This window comes from Scardinius erythrophthalmus, assembly GCF_964197995.2.
Source record: "Scardinius erythrophthalmus genome assembly, chromosome: 1".
Classification (NCBI taxonomy): domain Eukaryota; kingdom Metazoa; phylum Chordata; class Actinopteri; order Cypriniformes; family Leuciscidae; genus Scardinius; species Scardinius erythrophthalmus.
In genome coordinates, this window is record NC_138221.1 from 5,985,902 (window position 1) to 6,006,973 (window position 21,072).

The window sequence follows — 21,072 nt, forward strand, 5'->3', positions numbered from 1 at the left end:
GTTTGCTTGGACACAGTTCAATTGCCTTGGTCACAGTGAGTTTGCTGATTTGAAGTGTCCTGTTCTTAGAGTGTTCACATTGGGAAGGTTGATGTGTGTGCACGAGTGCTTTGACGGTTTCGGATCATTTGGTCTGCATCTACAGTTCCAGATAAACAGCCTCCTGTGACCTAGTGAAGAACCTGCTAATGCTGTGAGTTATATGTACCCTCCACTCTCTGTCTGAGTCCGGTGAGGAACCTGCTAAAGCTGTGAGTCATATGTGTCCTCCACTCTCTGTCTGAGTCCAGTGAAGAACCTGCTAATGCTGTGAGTTGTACGTATTCTACACTCTCTGTCTGAGTCCAGTGAAGAACCTGCTAAAGCTATGAGTCATATGTACCCTCCACTCTCTGTCTGAGTCCAGTGAAGAACCTGCTAATGCTGTGAGTTATACGTATCCTCTACTTTCTGTCTGAGTCCAGTGAAGAATCCGCTAAAGCTTGAAGAACCTGCCAAAGCTGTGTCCGAGTAGAGAACGAGGAACTGCTGGTTGATTCCTCCTGGGAGTAATTGCTCTCTTCAAAGACTCTTTTAATCAGTTAATAAATATAAAAACGTTTGAAGCTATTCTGTGTCCTGTTCTGACTTTGTGGGAATACGGTCTTGCTCCTCAGGGTGGTATGCAATTTAGGGAGGGGCGGATAGCGCCCGCCCCCCCCCTGCCTGTGACAAAAGTGTGCTTTAACAATGTCTGTCAGAACAGATAACACCATGCGGGTTTTGAACATTTGCTCAACTGTCTAATAAAGTACATGCAAGACGTCTCTGTCAAGTCAAAGTTTGCGGCATCTTGAAAACACCACGCCGATATTGATCCTCGTTTTAGTTCTCCTTTTGTCCCAAAGTCTGCTTGCCATGGTCCATAATGTTTGAATGAAACAACTCCATGAGCGTGCCGCTAGACGTAACGCAGTTGTCGCCATGGTTACTATGGCAGTACGAGCAGAAACCAGGGATAACGCGGATATTATGTCATTGACAGGCAACAAGTGAACATGGACGAGTCATTATTAGGGGTTAAAGCACGAAGTGCTAAAACTTTTGCATTTGGACGGCTATAACACGGCCATTTAGAAAATGGGCATGGCAAAATTCACTCGAAAGCCTGTAAATCCTAAACAAAAACTCAGAACTTAATGAAAATTGGTGAGCATATGTGAAATAACATTGTAAACAAGCATGCACAATTTTATGGAGATCGGACAATAGGTGGCACTATAACTGTTAAAAAAGCTTTGAAAACCATATATTTCCTATGTTAAATTGGCTGGAAATGTTTTTTTCCATGTATGACGTCAGTGGTTAAATGGTTGCCAAATAAAACTTAGTCTTTCTGCATTTGTGCTTAAAGGCCTTAAATCCCGATAAATGCTGCTTGCAGCTTTGATTTAAAATTGGAATTTCTCTGAAATCAAAATCTTTGGGAACTTTTGGGATACTGGAAGTGCACAACTGCAGGAAATATGTCACACTTTGCAAGTGATTTTTGGTTATTTTATTACAAAAATCATACATATTCTAGCTTTAAACACCTTACAAGAAAACCAAGATTTTTTTTGCATTTTGATTCCCTGTTAACTGTAGTAACAAACTGTCAGAATAATATACCCATTTGTTGACATTTAGCGAGAAACCTTATAATTTCAAAAATAAAATCTTATGTCAGAGGTTATGTCTACCTTGAACAATAAAGGTGTCCTCCCTTGAGATCTAGCCACACCCTCCAGTGTCATATTGCATCAACCTAAACCATTGTATCATTTAAAGAAATAGTGTATCTTTAATTAAAGGCCATTGTCATGCTCTGAAAGTGTTAACCCATTGAGCACAGTAAATCAAACTAAACGGCCCACTTTGCCTGCATTCACCCTACATTTATTTTTTAAGAGTGCATTTACTATTGGAAGCTTTGGCCAAAAAGTCTCTGAAAAGACCAAGAAAAAAAACATGGGAATGTTCAGGTTCTGAAATATACTTTAATGTAGGACACATACAAAGAATACACAAGGAAAATCATGATTATCCCATTTGAATCTGCCCTTCCACCATATCCGACTCCCTCATCTTTGACTCTCAGTGCCTTCCTCCACATGGTTTCTTGGGGGGCACTTCAGTCTTCTGCCACAGACTTGGAGTAGTAATACCAATCACACCGAGAGCAATTATCGGTCCAGCATTCCCACTGAGTTTACTCTCCTCATCTGAACCCATTCCCAGATCATCCTCCTTCTCATGAACCGCCACCGCACGTCCCAGAATGGAATAAGGCCCAAAGAGCTTGGCGTCTGGAAGCGTCAGGAACTGCCTTATAACTCCTTTCTCGGAAGCAAAGTTGCCCAGGTCTCCAGGATGATGAGGGTGGTCAACGCCGTTTGGATTATAATGAGGACCAACAGTGATGCTGCCTTGACTGAGGTCTCCATACTGATGGATGTGCATGGCACGCTCTTGACGATCGATGGCAGGCAAACCACGGATGTTGATTTTCACTTCTAAATCTCCATTGGGGAAGACCTGCTTGAAGAGGATTTGCCCAAAGATCTTTGGCTGGTTACGTGGCAAATTGGGGCTGGGAGTTACTTCACAAGTGGCATAGATGGTGTTGTCGAACTCCACGACTTCCGGCTGTGGAGCTTCGGCAGGCAAACACTCCTCCTTGTGGAACTCTCCTCCTTGTATATGCAGCACCAGCAATATCAGAGGGAATATTAGGATGATTTTCTCCATGTTGATCTTTAAAGCCTACAATGAAAAGTGGATTCAGTGAAATCATGCCATTTGGTTTAACCTGTTAACCGTTGCCAGAGCGCGGCGCACTGAAGCGGTTTTTTTTATAAATAGTTCAAAGTTACTATCAGATTTAATGTTATACCTTGACAAACTATACATCATTACAAAGATATAAGACTCAAGTTTCAGAATTTGACCACTATTGTATTCTGAGAAACTTATAGCGACAGTTATTTCTTAATTTGTGTCAGGAGTTATGAAATGAAAAAATGAGTCGATACCTTTGATATGAATTATGCGCGTCAGCCGCTTTCATTCATAAAAAAACTCCCGTGCCGTCGTCATGACAGCGATACACAAAACAACGTCCTTCCGGGCTTTTAGCTAAAAAATGTGCAGATTTGGAGAAATATTGATATATTCTCATAGGTTTACATCAGATTTCTATAGACAGGAATAATATTTATTGAATTTATACCCAAATGCGTCGATGTAATCATTATGAGCGTTTGTATACTCTGTTAATGCGTTTTCAATTCATACCAATAGCATGAGGGCGCCCTCGCCGCCCTGTGCACAGTATTAGAACATGAAGAAGTGCCATAATCATGTGACAATCCAGGAAGCCTCGAACACACACACAGCTAACAAGAGATCGCGCTGTAACTATGGCTGTAACATGGAGATACAGTCGTTTTGAAGACAATAAACATGTTTGCTATGATATTTGAGTTACCTGTGTTTTTCAATCCATGCCAGGTATTTCCATAATAATAGATTATATTTATAATGTAATGCTAATCTATATAGACTATCATTGTGCAGAACAGTATACAATAGTATATTTTCTGTCTGATTTTTTTTATCTGAAGCCAAATTAGATCACAGAAAATTATTTAAAATACTCGATTTGCTTTATAAAGTAAGTTTATAAGCACAAACATGGTTTTAATCTCATAAATTGTCGTGTATTGATGGTGTGCTAAGCTAACATGCTAGCTAGCCCTAGGTGCACCTGCCACCTAGAAGTTATATTTTTATTATTTTTTTGAATGCTTACTGAAATGTTTCTTTATTCAAGAAATGCATTTAAAACAGTTTAGAATGTAAGGGTGAACTTTGAGAAAAGAAATTAGTGACTGAAACCATATGAATAGCATGTGAATAGCCAGTCGTTAGTAACTAATGCAGACAAAAGAAATGCATATTTAGAGCCATAACCTGGCTGGAGAGGTGTGAATGTGTGCAGGGGGAGACTGAGACTGAATGGGGCTCGTTTGCACCACAAAACAATAAAGACAATATACTGCATAGATGGTAAGAAGATGACACTAAATATCAGTAGCATTTTAGCATCAAATCAAAATAAAGTCACATGACATGGTCTTGAAAAACATTTCACTAAATACAGAGTTTTGGACTTACTATCTTAAGATTTTAAACATAAAATGTTTAGACATGTGGCTTTAGCTGTAGTGCATTTCTAGACTGCTCCAGGGCCAACTTCAATTTTATTTTCATGAGGATGTTTCATAAAAAATAATTTCTAATAACTTTACAAAACTTTGAAGCTATTTATAACAATTTTTGTCATTATGACAATAATTAATTCTACATTACAATAAACTGCCAGGTGTCAGCTTTCAAATGAGATCATACTTGTGCTTTTAGTACAAAGGGTTCATGAACTGTATCTGTTTCAGTTTGGGTATGTCATTTCTTGGGATTTTTCAAAAGTGGGGTTGCAGCTTAACAGGTTAAGAACAGAATATTTTTGATAAAAGGTCAAAGCTTTGTTGCAGGGAGCTTTGAGAATGGAAGTTGCATTATGTAAAAATAGCACAACCAGATTAGTTTGCAACGGAAAAACCATACAAGAACCCAGACAGCAACCAGATCTGGCCCACATCTGGGCCGTGTGTAATCCAGGTGTACCAGATGTGGGCCAACACCATGTTGCTGTCTAGAAAACTATAATTTTTTAATTGCTATGTACCCTTGTGAAAATAATAAAATTAAAAAAATGCGCTTATTGGTATTGGATGTGTACCTGTAGTATCTTGAAAGTACAATAATAATAATAATAATAATAATAATAATAATAATAATAATAATAATAAGCAGATAATAGCACTGATGAATTATAAAAAGCCACTTAAGTGTACACACGTACACTTTCAGAAGCGTCACACCTGCCAGCCAAAGTTCCTATGATACAAACCAATGACATACAGGTGGATGTAATCACACTAAAATGAGTCCAGGCAAAGGTTCATGGAAATTGAAAAGGTCTAGGGAGAAGTGCCCTCTGGTGGCCATGATAGGGCTTCTGCTGGCAGGAGTGACATTAAGTACATGTACTCTTAAAAAAAAAAGAAAATAATGCCAAACTAAGAGTTTCTTTAAAGTACATTAGGCCTATGTTTTGAAAATCTTTTTGTTGAGCTTTAAAGTACACTTAATTTGATCTGTTGTAGCCTACATGTTATTCAATATTAAATATAAAGTTGATGTCTGATATTTTTCACAAGGACAGGTAAAATAAAAGACAATATCTATACTTTTGCTTAAACTTTTTTTAGTTGTACTAAATCAAGTCAGTTGATGGAGAAAATGGAATGGAGAAAACAAAAACAAAACCAGCCTAAAACAGCAAAGGTGCACTACCGTACAGCTGAAAAGTTGTCCTCAATCCGTGTGGAGCCTGAATATTGCAGTCACAAAAATACTACAACACTTAATCCGTGTGCAGTCCTGACCTGGGGTTGAGAGAATGTTCCTTTTGGTTGCTCTTATAGGAACTCATGTTGAGCTACAAGTTAACCATGATAGTCTGTTAGTCACTAATTAAGTTCACCTGTGTTTCATTTAGCTCCCTTTGTTTGCCTGTTTATATATAGCACTCAATTTATTCAGTTCTTTGTCTTGCATTGCACAATGTGTTCTCCAGTGTTTTGTGTTTATTAAAAGAAGTACTGCTATAGTTTTTTTTTTACGATTGCTATGACAGATTTTTCAATACTTTTAACAATTTTCCAAAACTCTTAACACAGTTAGCACTACATCCGTCTATGTCAGGGTTATTATAGTTTTGCATTTTTCATTAGTTTTTATTTTTATTTCGTTTTGACTTTTTGTTTTCAAATTCAGTTTAGTTTTAATTAGTTTTTAAAGTGGGTTTGCTAGTTTATTTTTTATTTTTTGAAAATGCTTAGTTTTAGTTTAGTTTTTATTAGTTTTAGTCTTTTTTTGTAATTTGGGTTATTTGTCAGGAGCAAGATTCAAAAAGTTCACCCTATACTAAATTTACCCTATACAGTAGGGTGACCACATCAAACAAACCAAATGTGGGACGATTATACGTTTGTGTGGGACAATGTTGGACATGTTACCAACACTAAAGCATAACCTGAAACTGTTATTTAAAGGTGCCATGTGTAAAAATTGAGGTAAAAATATCCCAAAAATGAGCTACACGCATTAAAAGAATGAGAAGAAATAAGGGCGATGATGTCATTAAAAAAATGTCCAGTTATAGTGCTGCAGAGATATCTACCTTAATTAGCATTAGCATTAATAGCCACGGCCCGACAGGTGTCGTAATACCAGTTTCGGCCATGGGAGGCGGGTCCGTGTACGTTTTGATAGTTTGTTTTCCAATTTGAAATGAAATAAGCAGAAACGAGAAAACGGCCCCTTTATTCGTTTTTTCGTTTTTTCAAAAAAAACGAAAAAACGAGATTTCGGCTTGATTTTTCGTTTTTTAGTTCCCATGCAAAAAACGAATAAATGACTTCAAAATTCGTTTTCCACATGTGGGCGGCCTGACACGCCCCCTTCCGCCGATTGGTCAAGCAAATATGAGCATGTGACGTCATCAGTTGTCGCTCAGGTCAGGGTCTGTTCAACAAAATAATAGTCCTTTACTATGGCTACAGATTCTTAAACTGTAGGCTACAGGGCAGGTCCGGGCTTTCTTCTGTGCAACTTTACGCGTTTCACAGAAATCTTTACATCAGAAATATTAATAATTAGTCTGCCACCAGCCTGTTTTATTTAGCTGTGTGTGGTGAAGTTGCGCTTGACAGCGCCGAGCGGGAGAGGCTCACTGACCAATGTTCAGATCAGCAGTCAGAACTTTTCTTTTAGACGCTCCGTTTTGCCACGGGATGGTGATTGCAAATACTGTAATGCCAATCGGCTGAGGGTGGCTACCGATGATGATGGTGAAATACATTTTTACTGAAACTGTAATCATATCCGCGACCCGTGAGAATGAGACAGATGATTGACAGGACGATAGCGGAGGAAATTAAAGGCGCAAGATAACTTCTGTTAACAAAAACATAAATAAAAAACTGTTTTAATATAAGTGACTTTGTCTTTGTTTTGTTGTTCTTGTTGTTTTTAGTCAAATAATTGTGAACCACAAACTGAGCCTTCGTTTTAAAGGGCAATTTCCAAATATATTTTATTTATTTGTTATAATATGGGTATTTTATAATACAGCATAAATAAAAACAAGCACATGTAATATGTATATGCCTATAGGCTAAACACCACAGTTTTTTGGTTTTGTTTGTGAACTTTTATCCCATTGGATAGGATTTAAAAGAAGGCGGTTGTATTTGTAGCCTACTTCTGAGGAAGCGCTGTTAAATATAGGTGAAAAACTATGCCGCAAAAATAATAAAGAAAATGCTTTCTTAAAAAGGCAAAAGAAAGCATGCACGTTTTCTTAATATGATTATTAAAAACCGACAGACTGATGAAAATGCGGGACATTTTCTCAATATGCGACGTGCAGGACAAGGGGTGAAAATGCTGTGCAGTACAACGCAATGCGGGACGGGTGGTCACCCTACATACAGTCAATAGCCTATCTGGACTTATCTGGATTGAAGCAGCAAACATTCAGTGTAAAAGTGTGCTTTAACAATGTGTGTCAGAACAGATAACACCATGCGGGTTTTGAACATTTGCTCAATTGTCTAATAAAGTACATGCAAGACGTCTCTGTCAAGTCGAAGTTTGCGGCATCTTGAAAACACCACGCCGATATTGATCCTCGTTTTAGTTCTCCTTTTGTCCCAAAGTCTGCTTGCCATGGTCCATAATGTTTGAATGAAACAACTCCATGAGCGTGCCGCTAGACGTAACGCAGTTGTCGCCATGGTTACTATGGCAGTACGAGCGGAAACCAGGGATAACGCGGATATTATGTCATTGACAGGCGACAAGTGAACATGGACGAGCCATTATTAGGGGTTAAAGCACAAAGTGCTAAAACTTTTGCATTTGGACGGTTATAACACGGTCATTTAGAAAATGGGCGTGGCAAAATTCACTCGAAAGCCTATAAATCCTAAACAAAAACTCAGAACTTAATGAAAATTGGCGAGCATATGTGAAATAACATTGTAAACAAGCATGTAAAATTTTATGGAGATCGGACCATAGGTGGCGCTATAACTGTTAAAAAAAGCTTTGAAAACCATATATTTCCTATGTTAAATTGGCTGGAAATGGTCTTTTCCATGTATGACGTCAGTGGTTAAATGGTTGCCAAATAAAACTTAATGTCTTTTTATGCATTTGTGCTTAAAGGCCTTAAATGCTTGAACCCCAATAAATGCTGCTTGCAGCTTTGATTTAAAATTGGAATCTCTCTGAAACTAAAAATCTTTGGGAAATTTTGGGATACTGGAAGTACACAACTGCAGGAAATATATCACACTTTGCAAGTGATTTTTGGTAATTTTATTACAAAAATCTTACATACTTTAGCTTTAAACACCTTACAAGAAAACCAAGACATTTTTTTGCATTTTGATTCCCGGTTAACTGTAGTAACAAACTGTCAGAATAATATACCCATTTGTTGACATTTAGTGAGAAACCTTATAATTTCAAAAATAAAATCTTATGTCAGAGGTTATGTCTACCTTGAACAATAAAGGTGTCCTCCCTTGAGATCTAGCCACACCCTCCAATGTCACATTGCATCAACCTAAACCATTGTATCATTTAAAGAAATAGTGCATCTATAATTAAAGACCATTGTCATGCTCAGAAAGTGTTAACCCATTGAGCACAGTAAATCAAACTAAACGGCCCACTTTGCCTGCATTCACCCTACATTTATTTTTAAGAGTGCATTTACTATTGGAAGCTTTGGCCAAAAAGCCTCTGAAAAGACCAAGAAAAAAAACATGGGAATGTTCAGGTTCTGAAATATACTTTAATGTAGGACACATACAAAGAATACACAAGGAAAATCATGATTATCCCATTTGAATCTGCCCTTCCACCATATCCGACTCCCTCATCTTTGACTCTCAGTGCCTTCCTCCACATGGTTTCTTGGGGGGCACTTCAGTCTTCTGCCACAGACTTGGAGTAGTAATACCAATCACACCGAGAGCAATTATCGGTCCAGCATTCCCACTGAGTTTACTCTGCTCATCTGAACCCATTCCCAGATCATCCTCCTTCTCATGAACCGCCACCGCACGTCCCAGAATGGAATAAGGCCCAAAGAGCTTGGCGTCTGGAAGCGTCAGGAACTGCCTTATAACTCCTTTCTCGGAAGCAAAGTTGCCCAGGTCTCCAGGATGATGAGGGTGGTCAACGCCGTTTGCATTATAATGAGGACCAACAGTGATGCTGCCTTGACTGAGGTCTCCATACTGATGGATGTGCATGGCACGCTCTTGACGATCGATGGCAGGCAAACCACGGAGGTTGATTTTCACTTCTAAATCTCCATTGGGGAAGACCTGCTTGAAGAGGATTTGCCCAAAGATCTTTGGCTGGTTACGTGGCAAATTGGGGCTGGGAGTTACTTCACAAGTGGCATAGATGGTGTTGTCGAACTCCACGACTTCCGGCTGTGGAGCTTCGGCAGGCAAACACTCCTCCTTGTGGAACTCTCCTCCTTGTATATGCAGCACCAGCAATATCAGAGGGAATATTAGGATGATTTTCTCCATGTTGATCTTTAAAGCCTACAATGAAAAGTGGATTCAGTGAAATCATGCCATTTGGTTTAAGAACGGAATATTTTTGATAAAAGGTCAAAGCTTTGTTGCAGGGAGCTTTGAGAATGGAAGTTGCATTAGGTAAAATAGCACAACCAGATTAGTTTGCAACGGAAAACCATAAAAGAACCCAGACAGCAACCAGATCCGGCCCACATCTGGGCCGCGTGTAATCCAGGTGTACCAGACGTGGGCCGACACCATGTTGCTGTCTAGAAAACTCTATAATTTTTTAATTGCTATGTACCCTTGTGAAAATAATAAAATAAAAAATTAGCTTATTGGTATTGGATGTGTACCTGTAGTATCTTGAAAGTACAATAATAATAATAATAATAATAATAATAATAATAATAATAAATAATAATAATAATGCCTACTAGTTATTTAATATTAAATATAAAGTTGATGTCTGATATTTTTCACAAGGACAGGTAAAATAAAAGACAATATCTATACTTTTGCTTAAACTTTTTTAGTTGTACTAAATCAAGTCAGTTGATGGAGAAAATGGAATGGAGAAAACAAAAACAAAACAAGCCTAAAACAGCAAAGGTGCACTACCGTACAGCTGAAAAGTTGTCCTCAATCCGTGTGGAGCCTGAATATTGCAGTCACAAAAAAACTACAACACTTAATCCGTGTGCAGTCCTGACCTGGGGTTGAGAGAATGTTCCTTTTGGTTGCTCTTATAGGAACTCATGTTGAGCTACAAGTTAACCATGATAGTCTGTTAGTCACTCATTAAGTTCACCTGTGTTTCATTTAGCTCCCTTTGTTTGCCTGTTTATATATAGCACTCAGTTTATTCAGTTCTTTGTCTTGCATTGCACAATGTGTTCTCCAGTGTTTTGTGTTTATTAAAAGAAGTACTGCTATAGTTTTTTTTTTACGATTGCTATGACAGATTTTTCAATACTTTTAACAATTTTCCAAAACTCTTAACACAGTTAGCACTACATCTGTCTATGTAACCTATACTATTAACACATTTCTTGTTGCTTTAACACAAAATGCATACAATTAAGACAAATTTAAAATGCTTGAACTTCTTTTACACACAAGCTCAAACAAGACCAAAACAATGGATTTTTACTGCCAAATTTACCGATGCTTTAAACAATGTGTGTCAGAACAGATAACACCATGTTCTGAACCTTACAGGCTAAAGTCAAGGTAAACAGCTGTTTATATTGTGAATTGAAACACAAATATATCCCCTGTATTTTATCCTATTGTTACTGAGAAACAATTATGCAATAATATAAATCACAGCTGATTCCCATCTAGGAAACACACTCAGGTGTTAAGTTTCTTTCAATCGCATGACCATATGGTGTATACTGTAAACGTACATTCTATAAAGCACTCTGAGATGGGTCTTTTTTTATTGAATTTCTGCAGCAAAAGACCTACAGTAAACCCAACAAAACAAAAATGTAGAGAGGCTTCAAAAGAAACTGCAGTGCAAAACACAATCTATGATCAATACAATATACTGTCTGTTGTATAAGGGCAGACCTGACACGTATACAATAATGCAGTTTCTGTAATTCCATCTGATGTTAGTGTTTTTATGACATTGTGCTATGATTGACTAAATCTTCCTGTTGGACAGCTATGTTACATATGTTAGTGTTTTAAAAAATGATTTGATTTGGAGACATGTTTGCAGTGTTCTGGTAGGCATAGTGTATTATTGTATTTAGAAAATTAGTGTTGGAGTTTGGTTTACAGTGTGTGATTTTGAGCATGAAATAAACTGTTTTGCCAATTGTGTGTTGTAGGTGTGTTGGTGCGTTAAGAGTTTAGGAAAGTTGTTAAAAGTACTGAAAAAACTGTACTTGTCTTTGAAGGCAGAAGTACAAATTTCTGAGGGAATGATTCTTCTATGGCATCGATGTTAAAATCCCCTTTTAGTAGATTGAATGCAGGTAAGGTGGGACACTTGTCATTTACATAGATACAGTACCTAGATGTTTATTTCTTTTTATTACTTTTGTTAACTTTAAGGTCCGACTTTAATATTTCATTTTGAATACAGTTGATATGTGTTATTTGCAAGGTATATACCAATAAACATTTTGAGATCATGCACTCCAGACAAATTTCTTTTCAGGTAATGTGACCCATCCCTAATTTATCAAAAATGATCCTGGGCCCGTATTCATAAAGAATCTTAATGCAAAGAGTAGCTCCTAGTGACAAAATTCTAAGAAAATTCTTAGAAATGTGGGCGTTTACTCTTAAATTTAAAGAAAAAATCCTAGTAAAGAAAAAAGTAATTCAAAAATCATCTTAACCCTTAAAAGAGGTCTTAAGGTCAAAATTGTTAGGAGCACGGACGAGGACTTTTAAGAGGCTTAAGAGTTTCTTTAGCAGAGGAGAAAATGGCAGAAAGACGAAGAAGGAGAAGAAATGTGTTGCAGACAATGGATGACAGTGAGTTAATAAGATGCTTTAAATTAGATCATGCAGGGATCATGTTTCTGACAGATCTTTTTAGAGACACGCTAATATCTCCAACACAGCGCAGAAATGCCACAGCACCAGAAATGAAAGTAATCACTACATTACGATATTTGGCAACTGGGAAAATTCCATGTTTTATACATTAAAACCAACATTCAAGCCACCATTTAAATAGACATGCCAGCAATCAGTGTAATTAGAAAGAGTGGAACAATTTTTATCATTCTAAGCCAAGCAAATACCTTATAGGAAATCAACAGCATGGTTAATAAAATAAGGATTTATATATATAATGTGTGTGTGTGAGAACGGTCAAATAGGAAAAATTACGCATGTAATTTCAAAGTGAAGGCTTAGAATAGACCCTATACTTAAAATCACTTTTTTCCCCTTCTTGGACAACCAACCAATCACAGTCTTCAAAAGATTGTGTCATACATAGCAACGGGGTCAACCCCGCCTTCTTACTAAGATGAAAGTTTTTGTCTTTTCCTTACTCAGAGTTGCTCTCAGATCAGTCCCGAATCGCTCTTAAGCTAAGACTCCTACGTAAAAGTTTTTAAGCTAAATTAAGAGTTTTCTGAGAGGATTCTTAGAATCTTTATGAATACGGGCCCTGGATCTTAAAAACACATGATTTATTAACACATCACACAAACATATACCACAGCATATTTAACAGACCCAAAAGCACATAGATGGGCTATGATGAGTAATACTCATCAGTTCACTCAATGCATGTGTCAAGTTCAAAACAACTAGAACATGTTGTGTTGACATGAAATTTTATGAAAGTTGAATATCAGATATCTTAATGAACTCTACAACATATTACAAATGGAACTACAACACATGCAACAACAAATAGGCTAACAAAAATTCAATAAGAGGAACATTTTAAATGGTAACCATATTGTAAAACTTTTTCTGTCTGTTTTCTCTAAACACTGTAAATGAACTTAAATTGTGTCCATATTTTAAAGCGTTATATTCTGCATCTACATTTTAATAATAATAATAATAATTCGTTACATTTATATAGCGCTTTTCTGGGTACTCAAAGCGCTTTACATGGAAGGGGGGATATCCTCAACCACCACCAATGTGCAGCATCCATATTGGGCCAGAACGCCCACCACACACCAGCTTAATGGTGGAGAGGAGACAGTGATGAAGCCAATCAGTATATGGGGATGATTAGGAGGCCGTGATGGACAGAGGCCAAGGGGCAAATTTGGCCAGGATGCCGGGGTTACACCCCTACTCTTTTTCGAAGGACATCCTTGGACTTTTAATGACCACAGAGAGTCAGGACCTCGGTTTAACGTCTCATTGGAAGGATGGTGCTCTTTGACAGTATAGTGTCCCGATCACTACACTGGGGCGCTAGGACCCACATAGACCACGGGTGAGCACCCCCTGCTGGCCTCACTAACACCTCTTCCAGCAGCAACCTGGTTTTCTCAGGAGGTCTCCCATCCAGGTACTAACCAGGCTTGCTAACCTCTTACAATAACAAAGGTGTAGGTTGATGACTCATAAGCGGAATTATGGAACTTGTCATCATTGCCAATGAGAGACAGATATCAGAGCCACATGCGAGTCCTGCGGATATAAAGGAATAAGGACATTTCATTCTACTGATCTACCCGCAAGTGCTGAATTAATACTCACAAATACCCCTTTTCCACCAGCATGAACCAGGTGCCAGTTCAGAGCCAGAGCTACAGTATTGCCAGTCCGGAGTTGGTTCGTCTGACGAGCTCTCTAAGATCCGGTTTGCCAAACACAAGGTCACTGTATACATCTCATGTTGCCCAGCAATGCTAGCGTGGCAGCGCCAAACACAAACACACCAGGCTTGTTCGAGATGGTTCGGCTTCTCGCAGACCGATCGGCTCATGACATCAAAGCACGGCGAAAGCAATCCAAAAGCACAAGGACTCGTATGCTCTCCAAACACTCCCGCAGCTCCGATCGGTCCGTGCCGCTCCGATGCATCTCGAACAAGCCTTCCATCAACAATGGAGGTCGTTGCGTTACTATTGATGCTCATGGCTTTGCGAACCTACATCGGCATCCAAACACGGCGAATCCAACGTGTTCGTGCAGCTCGACCATAACTTGCATAGACGGAGATTACAATCAAGCTGTTATTAGCTCGATTAGCTGCTATTTGAGATATGGCGGTCACAAGTTTCTGTTCGTCTTGTTGGTCACGGTAACCCCGTCCCCAGGCCCTGACGCAAGCGGTTCTTACTTCTAGACCAGCAATGTTTTGGTGGTACTTAAGAACCACTTTTCCTGGTTCAGAGCTGGTGCTCTGGGTGTCGAAAAACAAAGAACCCATTTGAAACTAGGCTCTAGCTCTGAACCAGCACCAGCACTGCCTTGGTGGAAAAGGGTTAACAAGTCAGTTTATTTGGTGAATTAAACTTGTGAGGTAACGCAGAGCTGTTTCACTTGGGCTGCGTCCGAAACCGCATACTCAATGAGTAGGTACTTAATTTCAATGAGTACTTACTTAACTAGCGCTAAAAGAGTAGGTACTTTATAGCCAGATCTCGTTGAGTATGAATGCGAACCGGACATCTGCCATGTTGACATTATCATGTGACCTACGACGCATTATCACGCGCACAACAACTTAAAAGATTTGAACGATACGTTTAATTAATCTATCTGTAAATATCTTGATATTGACAAAAAACTTGCTCATTTTGTTGTCTTTTTGAAGAAACTGCTGCCCATTTATTTTGTAAATATATTTAGGGTTGATAAAGTTCTTATATTTAACCCTACTAATGTGACCCACCGTTTTATCCTTAACGATATTATTTATTTTTATTACGAAAACCCAAAATTGTCATCTCTTGAATATGTTGTTAATTTCTTTATTTTATATCCAAACATTTTTATCCACAAGCAAAAGTGGCTTACTGCTTTATGTTTTCCTCTTTTTCTTGTTGAATTTAACTCTCATTTCATCCCTCAGGCCTAGGCCTATAAATAAAAAAAATTAAATTAAAAAATGCATTTTTTTAAATGTATTATAATGAATTAAGAAAATATATTAAGATATTCAACCTTGTACTAGGTTCTTTTTTCCTGTGTAAAAAATCTCATATTATGTATGCAAACCTATGATATATATATATATATATATATATATATATATATATATATATATATATATATATATACCTCATAACATCAGTAACTCAACAGCCCTACCTAGAACGGTTTTCCTCAGCGTTTGTAACGTCTGCACAAAGGGCAGCTGTGCGAAGATTCGCCTTTGGAGAAAACTGTTGATTTTATACTCAAAAAATTTAAGTATCATTAATATTAAAAATTAATATTACCCCAGAATGAATTGCATTGCTATCCCACCCCAAAACATACAATAATAACAACGATAAATGCTGACCAATACTTAATTATATTACTTTTTACTGAAAATTATATTCAATTCAATAAAACAAACAAAATGTAATGTATGTCATATGACATAACTATGCAGGATTGAATACTCTAGATGTGTATATAATGAACATATCTACATTTTCATTCAAACAATTAAATAAAACATTAATTAAATAATTATATTGTATTTACTGACAACAATGAGAAATATTAATAAAAGAATGAATGAAAGTCACCATCACACAATAAACAAATGCATATACAAGTCAACACATGAAACAAAGCTTTATTCAAACTACAATCATGTATGTAGGCTGAAGGCGCTGAGGTTGTTGCGTGTTGTGTTGTGCTTCACAATCTGAAGCAATAAGGGCAGGTGGAGAGATGCAGGGTCTCGTAAGGGCAGGTGGAGTGATGGAGGGACTCATCCATGACACCATCTCCAGGATTCAGCTCTGGTCTCCTCATCCTCAGCGCCTCACACCAGCCTACTGACATTTCAGATTCTACAAAATGCACAAACATAACACAAAAGCAGTCATTTTAACCACACAATGTCATATGATTTCAGTATTATTTAGAAGACAAAACCGCTTTTTTCACAAACGCCGCCATCATCTTCCCTTGCAGGTCCTGCTCCACCACAAAAGCTGTGCAGCTAATGCACAGAAATCAAGAATCAGAAAAGTGCTGTAATAGCTCTGTTTGAAATTACAATAATTAGTTATTGTTATTCATTTCTGTGGTATACTCACTCAAAGCCTTTGATGGCAGCATTCAGCTTCATGAGCCACTCTCCACCGGATAAAAACACATCTGTTCATCTGACCCTGTAACATCCAGACAAGATTCACATTACCTCTGTCATTTATGAGCTTGTTTTAACTTTTTATCCAACATAAATGTTCCTCAATTTATCAACAGTACTAATGGACAAATAAAATAGATAACTTATGTTTAGTTACTTTATAGATTTGTTCTACATAATAGCACACATTCATCACTCAGATGTCTATTTCATGTTGTGATGTGCTCTTCTGCAATACTTAAGATTTTCCTGTCAGATGTAAATAGACATTTAAAATAAGCGTCTTTAATATGTATATGGTTTATGTAAATCCACTTTAGAGATGTAACGTTAACTTACGTGTCCTTACTGGAGCTCCCCTCTGGTTAGCTAACGTTATACATAATAAAACGTGTTTTTACAGCAAAATCACAACTATACTACACTGTGTAACGTTTTTACACCTTCAACAATTCAACAGTTTACTCTACAGTAGTTCAACACTTGCAATTTTAACACAAGGAACCGTGTTTACTCATTTGAAAGCACCCGCGTCGCCGATCTCTGCGATGTTTAATAATGACGTATCCTCTCGCGTGGCCTCCTGGGATAGAAGAGTATTCATCGGTCGAGCACTCAAAAATCTGGCCGGAAGCAGTAAGCCATCCGGGAACTTCTCGCCTACTCTTTTGTAAATACCGATGTTTCGAACGTACTGCTTCATTCACGTACTGTTTTCGCCTACTATATAGTAGGAAAGTAGGCATATTCGAACGCACTTAAGTCCGAATCTCGCGATAATTAGTACGTCACCCAGGTAATTCTCGCCTACTCTTTTGGATTCGAACATAATTTTTCGCTCGCCTACTCTTTTTCCCTTACTAAATAGTAGGGAAGTATGCGGTTTCGGACGCAGCCTTGGTCTACACTATCACACTAAACTGCATTTGAGTGTGTTGAAAGTTATAATGTTATTCTATGCGTTTGTTTGTCTGTATGATACTAGCAGTAAGCTAGATGAACATTAGAATAACATACTGATCATATTCTAACATTTCATCATGTTGAGCTATATAACATTGATTAGTTTTATGTACATTTGCTCAGCTGTCTAATAAAGTACATGCAAGACGCCTCTGTCAAGTCGAAGTTTGTGGCATTTCCAAAACACCACGCCGATATTGATCCTCGTTTTAGTTCTCCTTTTGTCCCAAAGTCTGCTTGCCATGGTCCATAATGTTTGAGCGAAAGTGAACATGGACGAGCCATTTTTAGGGGTTCAAGCACAAAGTGCTAAAACTTTTGAACTTTTACATTTGGACGGCTACAACAGGGTCATTTAAAAAATGGGCGTGGCAAAATTCACTCGAAAGCCTATAAATCCTAAACGAAAACTCAGAACTTAACGAAAATTGGTGAGCATATGTGAAATAACATTGTAAACAAGCATGCACAATTTTATGGAGATCGGACCATAGGTGGCGCTATAACTGTTAAAAAAGCTTTGAAAACCATATATTTCCTATGTTAAATTGGCTGGAAATGGTCTTTTCCATGCATGACGTCAGTGGTTAAATGGTTGCCAAATAAAACTTAATGTCTTTTTATGCATTTGTGCTTAAAGGCCTTAAATGCTTGAACCCCGATAAATGCTGCTTGCAGCTTTGATTTAAAATTGGAATCTCTCTGAAATTAAAAATCTTTGGGAACTTTTGGGATACTGGAAGTACACAACTGCAGGAAATATATCACACTTTGCAAGTGATTTTTGGTCATTTTATTACAAAAATCTTACATATTCTTGCTTTAAACACCTTACAAGAAAACCAAGACATTTTTTTGCATTTTGATTCCCCGTTAACTGTACTAACAAACTGTCAGAATAATATACCCATTTGTTGACATTTAGCGAGAAACCTTATTTCAGAAATAAAATCTTATGTCAGAGGTTATGTCTACCTTGAACAATAAAGGTGTCCTCCCTTGAGATCTAGCCACACCCTCCAGTGTCATATTGCATCAACCTAAACCATTGTATCATTTAAAGAAATAGTGTATCTTTAATTAAAGACCATTGTCGTGCTCAGAAAGTGTTAACCCATTGAGCACAGTAAATCAAACTAAACGGCCCACTTTGCCTGCATTCACCCTACATTTATTTTTAAGAGTGCATTTACTATTGGAAGCTTTGGCCAAAAAGCCTCTGAAAAGACCAAGAAAAAAAACATGGGAATGTTCAGGTTCTGAAATATACTTTAATGTAGGACACATACAAAGAATACACAAGGAAAATCATGATTATCCCATTTGAATCTGCCCTTCCACCATATCCGACTCCCTCATCTTTGACTCTCAGTGCCTTCCTCCACATGGTTTCTTGGGGGGCACTTCAGTCTTCTGCCACAGACTTGGAGTAGTAATACCAATCACACCGAGAGCAATTATCGGTCCAGCATTCCCACTGAGTTTACTCTCCTCATCTGAACCCATTCCCAGATCATCCTCCTTCTCATGAACCGCCACCGCACGTCCCAGAATGGAATAAGGCCCAAAGAGCTTGGCGTCTGGAAGCGTCAGGAACTGCCTTATAACTCCTTTCTCGGAAGCAAAGTTGCCCAGGTCTCCAGGATGATGAGGGTGGTCAACGCCGTTTGGATTATAATGAGGACCAACAGTGATGCTGCCTTGACTGAGGTCTCCATACTGATGGATGTGCATGGCACGCTCTTGACGATCGATGGCAGGCAAACCACGGAGGTTGATTTTCACTTCTAAATCTCCATTGGGGAAGACCTGCTTGAAGAGGATTTGCCCACAGATCTTTGGCTGGTTACGTGGCAAATTGGGGCTGGGAGTTACTTCACAAGTGGCATAGATGGTGTTGTCGAACTCCACGACTTCCGGCTGTGGAGCTTCGGCAGGCAAACACTCCTCCTTGTGGAACTCTCCTCCTTGTATATGCAGCACCAGCAATATCAGAGGGAATATTAGGATGATTTTCTCCATGTTGGTCTTTAAAGCCTACAATGAAAAGTGGATTCAGTGAAATCATGCCCTTTGGTTTAAGAACGGAATATTTTTGATAAAAGGTCAAAGCTTTGTTGCAGGGAGCTTTGAGAATGGAAGTTGCATTAGGTAAAATAGCACAACCAGATTAGTTTGCAACGGAAAACCATACAAGAACCCAGACAGCAACCAGATCTGGCCCACATCTGGGCCGTGTGTAATCCAGGTGTACCAGATGTGGGCCAACACCATGTTGCTGTCTAGAAAACTATAATTTTTTTAATTGCTATGTACCCTTGTGAAAATAATAAAATAAAAAAATGCGCTTATTGGTATTGGATGTGTACCTGTAGTATCTTGAAAGTACAATAATAATAATAATAATAATAATAATAATAATAATAATAATAATAATAATAATAATAATAATAATAATAATAATAAGCAGATAATAGCACTGATGAATTATAAAAAGCCACTTAAGTGTACACACGTACACTTTCAGAAGCGTCACACCTGCCAGCCAAAGTTCCTATGATACAAACCAATGACATACAGGTGGATGTAATCACACTAAAATGAGTCCAGGCAAAGGTTCATGGAAATTGAAAAGGTCTAGGGAGAAGTGCCCTCTGGTGGCCATGATAGGGCTTCTGCTGGCAGGAGTGACATTAAGTACATGTACTCTTAAAAAAAAAGAAAATAATGCCAAACTAAGAGTTTCTTTAAAGTACATTTGGCCTATGTTTTGAAAATCTTTTTGTTGAGCTTTAAAGTACACTTAATTTGATCTGTTGTAGCCTACATGTTATTCAATATTAAATATAAAGTTGATGTCTGATATTTTTCACAAGGACAGGTAAAATAGAAGACAATATCTTTACTTTTGCTTAAACTTTTTTTAGTTGTACTAAATCAAGTCAGTTGATGGAGAAAATGGAATGGAGAAAACAAAAACAAAACAAGCCTAAAACAGCAAAGGTGCACTACCGTACAGCTGAAAAGTTGTCCTCAATCCGTGTGGAGCCTGAATATTGCAGTCACAAAAATACTACAACACTTAATCCGTGTGCAGTCCTGACCTGGGGTTGAGAGAATGTTCCTTTTGGTTGCTCTTATAGGAACTCATGTTGAGCTACAAGTTAACCATGATAGTCTGTTAGTCACTAATTAAGTTCACCTGTGTTTCATTTAGCTCCCTTTGTTTGCCTGTTTATATATAGCACTCAATTTATTCAGTTCTTTGTCTTGCATTGCACAATGTGTTCTCCAGTGTTTTGTGTTTATTAAAAGAAGTACTGCTATAGTTTTTTTTTACGATTGCTATGACAGATTTTCCAAAACTCTTAACACAGTTAGCACTACATCCGTCTATGTCAGGGTTATTATAGTTTTGCATTTTTCATTAGTTTTTATTTTTATTTCGTTTTGACTTTTTGTTTTCAAATTCAGTTTAGTTTTAATTAGTTTTTAAAGTGGGTTTGCTAGTTTATTTTTTGAAAATGCTTAGTTTTAGTTTAGTTTTTATTAGTTTTAGTCTTTTTTTGTAATTTGGGTTATTTGTCAGGA

General features: G+C 37.7%; 3 protein-coding genes and 1 long non-coding RNA gene across 7 annotated transcripts in view; 1 reads left to right on the forward strand and 3 right to left on the reverse strand.

The window, feature by feature from the left end:
* Positions 1 to 21,072, forward strand: part of LOC308700356 — a 209,854-nt gene that overhangs the window by 45,307 nt on the left and 143,475 nt on the right. The gene's annotated exons all lie outside the window — the stretch shown is intronic.
* LOC308691654 (extracellular superoxide dismutase [Cu-Zn]-like) lies at positions 2,001 to 5,638 on the reverse strand. 2 transcript variants are annotated; one of them, XM_081367099.1, is made up of 2 exons: positions 5,445 to 5,638; positions 2,001 to 2,784 (listed from the first exon to the last, which is right to left on the reverse strand). In XM_081367099.1, exon 2 carries the CDS (start codon positions 2,767 to 2,769, stop codon positions 2,116 to 2,118), a length of 654 nt encoding a protein of 217 aa, XP_081223225.1. In that variant the 5' UTR covers positions 2,770 to 2,784; positions 5,445 to 5,638; the 3' UTR covers positions 2,001 to 2,115. The 2 variants fall into 2 exon arrangements, with proteins under 2 accessions (XP_081223225.1, XP_081223226.1); XM_081367100.1 differs by having other exon boundaries at positions 5,440 to 5,638.
* Positions 8,996 to 10,575, reverse strand: LOC308692643 (extracellular superoxide dismutase [Cu-Zn]-like). 2 transcript variants are annotated; one of them, XM_081368836.1, is made up of 2 exons: positions 10,382 to 10,575; positions 8,996 to 9,779 (listed from the first exon to the last, which is right to left on the reverse strand). In XM_081368836.1, the coding sequence occupies exon 2, from the start codon at positions 9,762 to 9,764 to the stop codon at positions 9,111 to 9,113; it is 654 nt and encodes a 217-aa protein (XP_081224962.1). In that variant the 5' UTR covers positions 9,765 to 9,779; positions 10,382 to 10,575; the 3' UTR covers positions 8,996 to 9,110. The 2 variants fall into 2 exon arrangements, with proteins under 2 accessions (XP_081224962.1, XP_081224963.1); XM_081368837.1 differs by having other exon boundaries at positions 10,377 to 10,475.
* Positions 18,714 to 20,696, reverse strand: LOC308688470 (extracellular superoxide dismutase [Cu-Zn]-like). Of its 2 annotated transcripts, none has more exons than XM_081361521.1 (2): positions 20,499 to 20,696; positions 18,714 to 19,518 (listed from the first exon to the last, which is right to left on the reverse strand). In XM_081361521.1, exon 2 carries the CDS (start codon positions 19,501 to 19,503, stop codon positions 18,850 to 18,852), a length of 654 nt encoding a protein of 217 aa, XP_081217647.1. In that variant the 5' UTR covers positions 19,504 to 19,518; positions 20,499 to 20,696; the 3' UTR covers positions 18,714 to 18,849. The 2 variants fall into 2 exon arrangements, with proteins under 2 accessions (XP_081217647.1, XP_081217648.1); XM_081361522.1 differs by having other exon boundaries at positions 20,494 to 20,692.

Excerpts from the sequence above, each read along its gene's own strand:
- LOC308691654 (XM_081367099.1), bottom strand. The coding sequence starts at position 2,769 with ATGGAGAAAATCATCCTAATATTCCCTCTGATATTGCTGGTGCTGCAT.
- LOC308692643 (XM_081368836.1), bottom strand. The coding sequence starts at position 9,764 with ATGGAGAAAATCATCCTAATATTCCCTCTGATATTGCTGGTGCTGCAT.
- LOC308688470 (XM_081361521.1), bottom strand. The coding sequence starts at position 19,503 with ATGGAGAAAATCATCCTAATATTCCCTCTGATATTGCTGGTGCTGCAT.